This window comes from Cinclus cinclus, chromosome 1 (genome assembly GCF_963662255.1).
Source record: "Cinclus cinclus chromosome 1, bCinCin1.1, whole genome shotgun sequence".
Taxonomy (NCBI): domain Eukaryota; kingdom Metazoa; phylum Chordata; class Aves; order Passeriformes; family Cinclidae; genus Cinclus; species Cinclus cinclus.
This window is the reverse complement of record NC_085046.1, coordinates 15,891,421-15,900,055: the sequence shown is the minus strand read 5'-3', so window position 1 is coordinate 15,900,055 and position 8,635 is coordinate 15,891,421. Positions and strand designations below refer to the sequence as shown.

Below are 8,635 nucleotides of genomic sequence, written 5' to 3'. Positions count from 1 at the left end.
CACTACTCTTTCAAAAATTGTTCTGGAGGAAACAGAAGGATCCTGCCCTGTCTGCTACGTCTCATGAAACAGGCCAGAAGTCACAGGAAGCAGAGGCAGACCCCGTCACACTTGCTCAATCAGAAGAAACCCTCCATGGTAGCAGATTTGGACTGAATGGCTTAATAAGTTCTACACCAGTGTTTCTGGAATTACATCAGCTACCATCACTCACTTTTATTTCCAGTGGGTTGCTCATGATATTGGCTACAAATTATGAATCGACTTTTACCTACTGTCTTGTCTCTACAAGTTAGAATGCCACTTCGTATATTCCTAGCTCTTATTCAGTGGAAGTTGCTCTGCTCTATCAACATATCACAGGATGAACAGAATGGAATATGTGGGTTTACAGTTTTAGGACTGATCTTCTTAAAATTTGGGTTTCTTTTTCATTTTGTCCTGAATCAGGCTGTGATTCTCTCTAGAGAATCCTTGCCCTGTCATACCATGGCACAGCATCTCCCAGGGTGGTTAGTCAGGAGGTCCACACAAGTTCAATAACCTAAAGCACAACCCTTTGCAAACTGCAGCCAACAGAATTCACACATAAACTTCTTAAGGGTACTAGCTGTTCAACCTTAGCTAGAAAACAGGACACCAAAAAAGGCTGTTGGGGGTTGGTTCTTTCCCTTTTCCCTCTGTGGAATTTTCCCCATTGTCATGCTAAGATACCTGTTGACTGGGCCCTGGTGACAAGGGGGAGGGGACAGGAAGGAAGAGGGAAACCCCCGCGAGATTCAAACATCCAGAAGAGCAGACAGAAGGCTCTGGCTCAGCCCGTTTCCCCTGCGGAGTTCGGACGAGAAGGACGATCACTGCCTCTGCCCCATCCAGCACCGGGAGCCATCCTCACTGTTGTCAGACCCTGCCCTGCTCCCTTCTCGCTGTAACCTGCCACCATCCAGCACTCTGCTGATCACCGGGACCCACACCGTGAGCGGAGGGCTCTCTCCATCTCTCTCTCTCCCCCTGGGACAGCTCTGCCATCACCCCCAGCCCTCCTGCGGCTCTGCGGGACCTGCCCGCCCCCAGCACCGGGAACTGCAGCTCAGGGAAAAGGTGCCTGCAGCCAAAAAACACTGGGACTGAGTTACTGTTCTGTTTGTGGGTAATTTCATAGCTGTTGTTGTTCTAGTTTGTCTTGTTAGATACACTAGTAAAGAACTGTTATTCCTACCCCCATATCTTTGCCTGAGAGCTCCCTTAATTTCAAAATCATAATAATCAGAAGGAAGGAAGGATTACATTTTTCAGTCCAAAGGGAAGCTTCTGCTTTCCTGAGCAAACACCTGTCTTTCAAACCAGGACAAAGGCTTTGAATAGAAAAAGGGAGGCAGCTTGGGGTGAGTCTTCCCCAAGGATTTCTCATGCTGCGTTAGGAACCTAAGCAGATTTTGTCTCCTGAAGGCTTATGAGTTATCACAGTCTGAGAGAGTTGTGACCTCTTGCAATTTTGCTGTAAAACATCCAGATTTGAGCCTATTGGGCAAAAATTGTCTTCCAGCTCAGTGTTGGGATGAGTTATAGCATGAAGATGAACAGGGAGGAAATAGAGTCCAGTGGGATTTACTCTTCCCCACTGTGAACATGTCCTGACAAACAGGTATTGTAGTCTATTAAGCTGACCCAGTGGTCAGTGTTTATAATAACTTTAATACATTCAGTAAACACAAAAAAACCCCATTTAACAACATTAATATATTGACACAAAAACGAGAAATGAAAATGCAGTCTATAATTTTTAATTTCTTCTGTTATTTTTCTTGCCTGTTGTGTTTTTTAAAGGCTTGTTGAACCCTTTACTTCCCTGTTGTGTTTGTCTTTCATTTTCTTCATAACTTATATTCCCTGACAGACATTACAATTGAATCTACATATAATAAATTTAAAATAAAAATTTTAAAATTATAAATTAAAATTATAAAACATTAAACTTAGTCACAAACAACCTTTATAATTTCTCAAGATCAAGTTTTTTAGATCTGGTATTGGGTGATCTGCCAAAGTTTCCAAAAAATGTTAAAAACACTGGAATAAAAACTAGGCCATGAAGAGCCCCAAAAAAAATAACAAGGAACATGATCTTGAAGAATGTCCTAAAGATGTAGGTGTTTGCTGCAGCCAGGACAACTACTCCTAGTATTGTAGAAACTGCACCTTGTAGGACTGGGTAACCTAGCAGGGAGAGAGCTTCAATTGCCTTTTTATTGGCTGATGACTCTCCACTTGTAACAAAGGCATAGGAAATATGAGCAGAAAAATCTACTGAAAACCCAATGCAAATGACCAGGTTGATCATGGATATAGAATCGAGATTGACGCTCCAGAATGTCATGAAACCAGCAACGCCAACTATAACAGAGGCTATGGCAAAAGTCACCCACAAGCAGCACAGTGGGTTGGGAATGAGCAGAAGGGAGACAACGAGCATCGCCCCAGCAGCAACGACAACGTTCTGCACAGTGTTCTGCACTATCACCAGGTACTGGTCGTAGTAGATGAAGGCTGGGTGATACACCTGCAGTGGAATGCTGCACTGCTTGGCTGCCTCTCTTAACTGATTGAGGAGATTCTTCTCATCCACAGCTGATGTCACATTCACTGTCTGGATGAAGAAACGTGAAGCTTCTATTTCATCCTGAGTCTTGTTTATGTCCCACTCAAAAGTGGGAACAGTCTTGAACAGAATAGTTAACATGTTTAAGAAGACAGTCTTATTGTTAATATTTATCGAATGTACTTTGGCAAGTTCTGTGTATACTCTCAGCCATGACTCTGAGAGGTTCCTATCTACATAGGAAATGTTCTCTAAATTCTGTACACAGCTCTCAATGTCAAGACGCACAGACTCATTCCAGTAATCTACACTCTCAGTAATGACAACCATGACCCTGGGTCCATATGTGGAGAAGTATTTTTCATCATCGTCGTAGTAGGGAATAACGTAGGAGTCATCATTTGCCAGATTTCGGAGATCGATGCCTTCCCTGATCTGAGTACACCCATAAATGCTGCCACCCAAATATGCTCCGTACAGCAACACCATGAGCAGCTTGATCCATTTATTTGTAACAAAAGGGCCATAGTACTTTTTAAAGAATATGCTCATTGGATGCTCACCTTCTGGCTCAGATGGCTGCCTAGAACAGCTGCCAATACAGCAAGCATTGTACAAGCAGGAGCTCTCATCCTGATCTTTACCTCCATCCACACGCATACAAGTCAGCCAGTGTCGGTTCCCTTGCTCCCTTTTGTGATTTAATACCAGAACTGCCCCAAAGAAGGTCATGGTATATACATAGCAGAAGACAAAAGCTGTGCCCGTATAGAGGCAAAAAGACCTCACGGATGGAAAAGCAGTCCAGGTGCCAATGAAGAAGGCCAAAACATCTGTCAGAGTGGTGATGGTCACAGAAAGTGCTGCCTCTGCATAAGTCTCAGCCAGCAGAGATTTAACACTGGATTTATCTTTTTTCCTTGAACTTTGTTCCCAAGAAGCAACCATGATGAACATGTCATCAACACCAACCCCTGCAAGAGGAGAGTCTGTTAATGTTGACTGCAATTGGCAGCTTCCACCAACACCCAACAAAACTACAACATCAACCGCATTTCATCCTGCATAAAAATTTGAAAAAGGAAGTTGGGCTACTAACACTGCTCGAGCGCTGATGCAAGTTACAAGAGGATCGGGAAAACAGATCCTTTGGGTGTAGCTGAATGTGTTATCTTTCAGCACCTCCTGGTGACCTGATGGGGTGTTGATCCCTCACCTACTCTGCTGAAGGACTGAGCACAACTGCTGCGTCTCTGACAAGTGTCTTGTAGTTGATGTCCATGTGTCCCCTGATGCAGATGATGCAGATTTCAAAGCATATCTATCAAAGCTTCACATATTCTGATGCTCAACTATTCTCATCATTAGAAGCATCCTCCATTATCTCTGGAATCTCCTCTTCAGCACTGTAGCAACTTAGACCAATAGTTTCCTGTTCTGCATTCAGAAGGCAGGAAAAGCAGTTGCTACCACATGGGAGAAGAGTGATTCCAGTTTTCCTGCAGCTCACATTTTTAATGCTCTTTGCCCTCCACTTCTCTCCAGTTTATCTTCCAGCACTTATTCAGAATTTATTAGTCATTTTGTTCACATTTGTACCGATGCACTCACAAATATTACCTGCCGGGTCCCTGGGAAAACCTGCCAGGAAAACTGGATCCTGGGCTTGGGTTTTTGCTACGATGCCAGAATAAGTGAGCTGAAGTTCAAAAATGAAGAACCTATGGGCTTTTCTCACCTCTGCTAACTCTCAAGATTATCATCTCATACCTTTCAGTATTTTTCCATGTTGTCAGGGGCTCTACTACTCACTGAAAATTAACCACACAAAAGGGCAAGCAAGGCTGCATGAATAGTGGAGTGTGATTTAGCCAAGCGCAGAAGAGGAGATTAAATCATTACCTGCTACCTGAACAGACAATTGGCAATAAACAAGCAAAGATGAATGAAGCAGCACGTCAAAAGGTACTACTGGGTGGCAGTGAGCCTGACTGCTTTGGAAAGCAAGCAGCCTTCAAAGCAAATCCTCTGATGAACTGAGTATTTGTTTGCTTTAATGTAAGGAAGACAAAAGTCTGCGTGCTATTTCTGAAGATCTGAAGAGATTGGCTTAAGCCCTTGCCCAGGGATACAAAAGGGTAAAAGACAGTCAGGGCTGCTGCAACTGATGAGCAAACAAAAGTAAATAAAATATGCATTGGAATTATGCAGGAAAGAAAGAAACAATGCCTGCCCAAAGGGGCATTTGCATTGGACAGTTTAGGATGATGCACAGCCTCTGTCAACCTGGCAGCTCCATGTGTTTTCCTCAGCATGAAACGAAGCCCAAGAAAACATCAGATGAATGTATCATACAGGAGACCAGATAGGATTTTAAAAGCAATAATTTGTTTGCAGCAACATTATCTAATTGGAAACATTATCTAACTGCAGCAACATTATCTAACAGTGTTTGGAAAGTTCAGCACTGGCTGTTAAGCAGTCTGTGTAACAAGGATGCAATGATACCAACTTCCTTGGGTTTTTGGGGGGAGCTGCTTGCACAAACGGTGCATCACTTCAGTTGTGTAGCTGCATGAGACTGCTTAGTACATAGATGTTATATTGGAGAGGATTAATCCTCCTGGCTACATTTCCAGGGACACTAGAGCAATGCTAGAAGTGCTAACCTAACCACCCTTATTTACAGCCTTTCTGCTGTAGCAGTGGATCTAGATCAGACCTTGTCTTCTGGGAAAAGCTGCCCTTGCACCCGAACCCATCTCCAGTCCCACTGTGGGCACACTGAGCTGAGTTGAGGGGCTTGCCTGCCTGTAGGTGCTCTGAGGGGGCTGCACCTCTGGTTATCTCCTCCACTCACTTGAGGAGAAAATGTTGTCTTATCTGACATTCACATCATAAAAGACTGACACCATTAGGTGGCTTTAACTCCACTCTGGTCTTTGTATCTGAATACAACTCACCTCTTCTACTTACCCAGAATCAGGAATGGTGCATTTGCTACAGTGACCACAAATGGCACTCCACAGAAGAGCATCAATCCAAAGCTGCTTAATACAGCTAAGCCAGAAGAAAGCACTCCACAGATCGCAAGCCAGATATTATTTCTTATACAGCTCAGTCTGAAAATGTTTCAAGGAATAACTTAGTTATTTGTCAAATATTTCACAGATGATACCCTGTCTGAAAGGAACACCTGATGAATGATGTTACGAGAGATTCCAGGTGTCAGCATTGGACAAGATTAATTTCTCTAGGAGATGAGCATTCAAGTCGGTCATGGCTACACTGAACACTCGTCCAGGTATTTATCTGGTACTTACCATGAACCCCATCTAAGCAGCTGGGAAATATGCACAGAGAGACAAGAAAAAGCAAAGAAATACATTTTGCCTATTATTAAATGTCACCGGAAGTCTGCAGCTTCAAGAACACCTTCACTCGGCAAGAGCAGAAACCAACTGAGGAACGTAAAGAAGAGCAGAGATCACTGCTCATTGAGCCATAGCTTAGAGACACTGTACCTCAGGCAAGAGATGACTGCAAAGGTGATCGTCAGGAAATACGTTACGGAGAAGAGCGGGATCACACTCTTGGTGTTTCCTTCAAACTCCCGTTGTCTGGACAACGAGGTGAAGTAAGTCACCTGCGGTTAAAAGAACAAGAAACGATAAAGCAAGAACTTTTCCTCTTCTTCTTGTTCTGTGTCCACACGCACAGGCAAGGCCAAACATCATCACCTTGGCCCCGGCCCTCGCAACCCGCCCGCCGTCTCCTTTCTTTTCCATTCCGGGACGGGGCTACCCGGACATCTCGGGCTCGGCGGCTCCGCACGGCCGTACCCGCCCCTGCGTTACCTGAATGGAGCCGAGGCGCAGCTCCGCCACTCTGGACGAGATGTCCCGCAGGAAGCTCTCCAGCCACTGCCGGCTGTCCTGCGCCTCGGGGCCGTCCTCCCGCAGGTAATACACCAGCTTCAGGGCCCGCGCCGTGCGCACCCACCCGCCGTCCGTCTCCACGCCGCCCAGCGCGGTCCCCAGGAAGACGCTGTCATTGACGGGGAAGCGGAGTCTCCCCGGGCCGGACGATCCCGCACCGCCCTGCCGGGACAGCAGCGGGTTGGGGCTGGCGCAGCCCTCGGGGGTGCGGGCGCAGAGCCGCTCGTACTCGGCGTCGTGCACGGTCGCGTTCAGCCGCAGCACCTCCGCCCACGGCGCCGGCTCCAGGACCGAGGTCCCGCCGGTCGCCACGGCGATGAGCGCGGCGTAGGCGCCCTCGGTGGGCAGCCGCGGGGCGGAGAAGCGCTCCGAGTCGTCGGGGGGGAAGTGCCGCCGCACGAAGTCGCGCTCGGCCTTGGCGGGTCCCCAGGTCGGCGTGAACTGCCCCTCGATGTCGTTCGCCTGCAGCTGCGGCAGGAAGAGGAAGCCGGCACCCAGCCCGCCCGACAGCAGCAGCGGCACCAGCACGAAGGGCCAGGGGCAGGCGGCCACGCCGCTCGCCAGCCCTTCGAAGAGCCGGCGCAGCGGCCGCTCCACGCAGTCGGTGTTGCGGCAGGAGCAGCGCTCCGCGGGGTCCCGCGGCCCCGCCATGGGCGAGGCGGGCACGGGCTGCAGCGGCGGCTCCGGGCTGTGGGCGCGTCCCACGCCGGGACACGCCGGAGCGGTCTGTGCCGGCGCCGGAGGAGAGGAGAGGGAGAGGACTGAGAGAGGAGAGAAAGAGGGAGAGGATTTCCGTGCAGCCCTCTGCCCAGCACGAGCTCGGACCGCGATTTTCAGCGGGCGGAACCGCCCCCGCCGTGACTCAGCGGGTTTTCCACCGCCCCCCTGGGACTGGCATTGGGGGCCGGGAGGGGCAGACCAGGCTTCCCCCCTCCGCGCCCCGCCCGGCTTCGTGTCCCCTCTGCCTTGCGTTTCATCCCTGGCCCTGGCTCCGCAGGGTCCCGCCCGTTTGCAGCGCCCGCCGTGCTGAGCCGCTGCCCGGAGCCCGGCTGTAGCTCCGTGCTGACCCTGCCGCTTCCCGGCACAGCCCCACGCCTACGTTTCATTCTCTAGACGTCGTCGGCTTTTTTCGTGTTTTCCCCGAAGTTGCTGCAGTCGTTACTTCACTACTATGCATTATTCTTCAGTCGGAGAGGAAAACACAGACAGTGGTGATGTGCATCTTGCATTGTTTGCTCTCAGTGTACTGATTTAGAAAACGGGAAAGTGACAGTGGAAGAAATAAAAAAACTTTGAAACAAGGGTTAGTGATTCCAATTGGCAAGTCACAAGAATATCACTAGTGTGATACGCCAGAGGTTTAAGCGGTAGGAATGATAGAAAGGATCCTTTCAAGTCCAAACGTTATCCTGCAGCCTGGTGTTCTTGACAGTGTTGACAGTGACTCGAGCGGTTTCATGCTGAGAAGAGCATTATGCTCAGATGTGACAGTGCTAGACAGGTGTCCAGACAATATGTCACAGGTAGGCAATTCTCCTTGCCTTTGAGAGAAGGAACTCCTCTCCTCTCCTCTCCTCTCCTCTCCTCTCCTCTCCTCTCCTCTCCTCTCCTCTCCTCTCCTCTCCTCTCCTCTCCTCTCCTCTCCTCTCCTCTCCTCTCCTCTCCTCTCCTCTCCTCTCCTCTCCTCTCCTCTCCTCTCCTCTCCTCCCAGTACTTGCAAAGAAAAGCTGTAGGTACTTATTCTTGCCCAAAAAGCTGTAGGTACTTATTCTCTCCCATCTTGGCACCTATGAGTATAAAATAGAGGTCCAGGCTCTGAGCAAGGTTATATATCTCCTGCTGCATTCAGCACCTTGGGCAGATTGGATCCTGGTGATTTCCTTTTCTGTGCACAGGTGTTAGAAGCTTAGAAGCTATTTCCTGTAGCTCCTAATTTGTCGGAACCTAGGAACTGGCCAGGTGGCAGTAGCTACCCAGTCAGGGTACCTGCTGGGCACAGGCCAGTGCTTTTAGGTTAACTCTGAGGCTTGGCAATCTGCCTTACATCATGGAAAGATGGGTCCACCAACTCTCAGTTCAAAGTGGTGTTCAAGCAGGT

The 8,635-nt window shown here is 48.6% G+C and overlaps 1 protein-coding gene across 1 annotated transcript; it reads right to left on the bottom strand.

Annotated features, from left to right (window-relative positions):
• Window positions 1–1,993: 1,993 nt before the first annotated feature.
• Window positions 1,994–7,188, bottom strand: LOC134052587 (patched domain-containing protein 3-like). The gene is made up of 4 exons (XM_062507123.1): window positions 6,457–7,188; window positions 6,124–6,245; window positions 5,576–5,721; window positions 1,994–3,573 (listed from the first exon to the last, which is right to left on the bottom strand). The coding sequence occupies exons 1-4, from the start codon at window positions 7,186–7,188 to the stop codon at window positions 1,994–1,996; spliced, it is 2,580 nt and encodes an 859-aa protein (XP_062363107.1).
• Window positions 7,189–8,635: the final 1,447 nt, after the last annotated feature.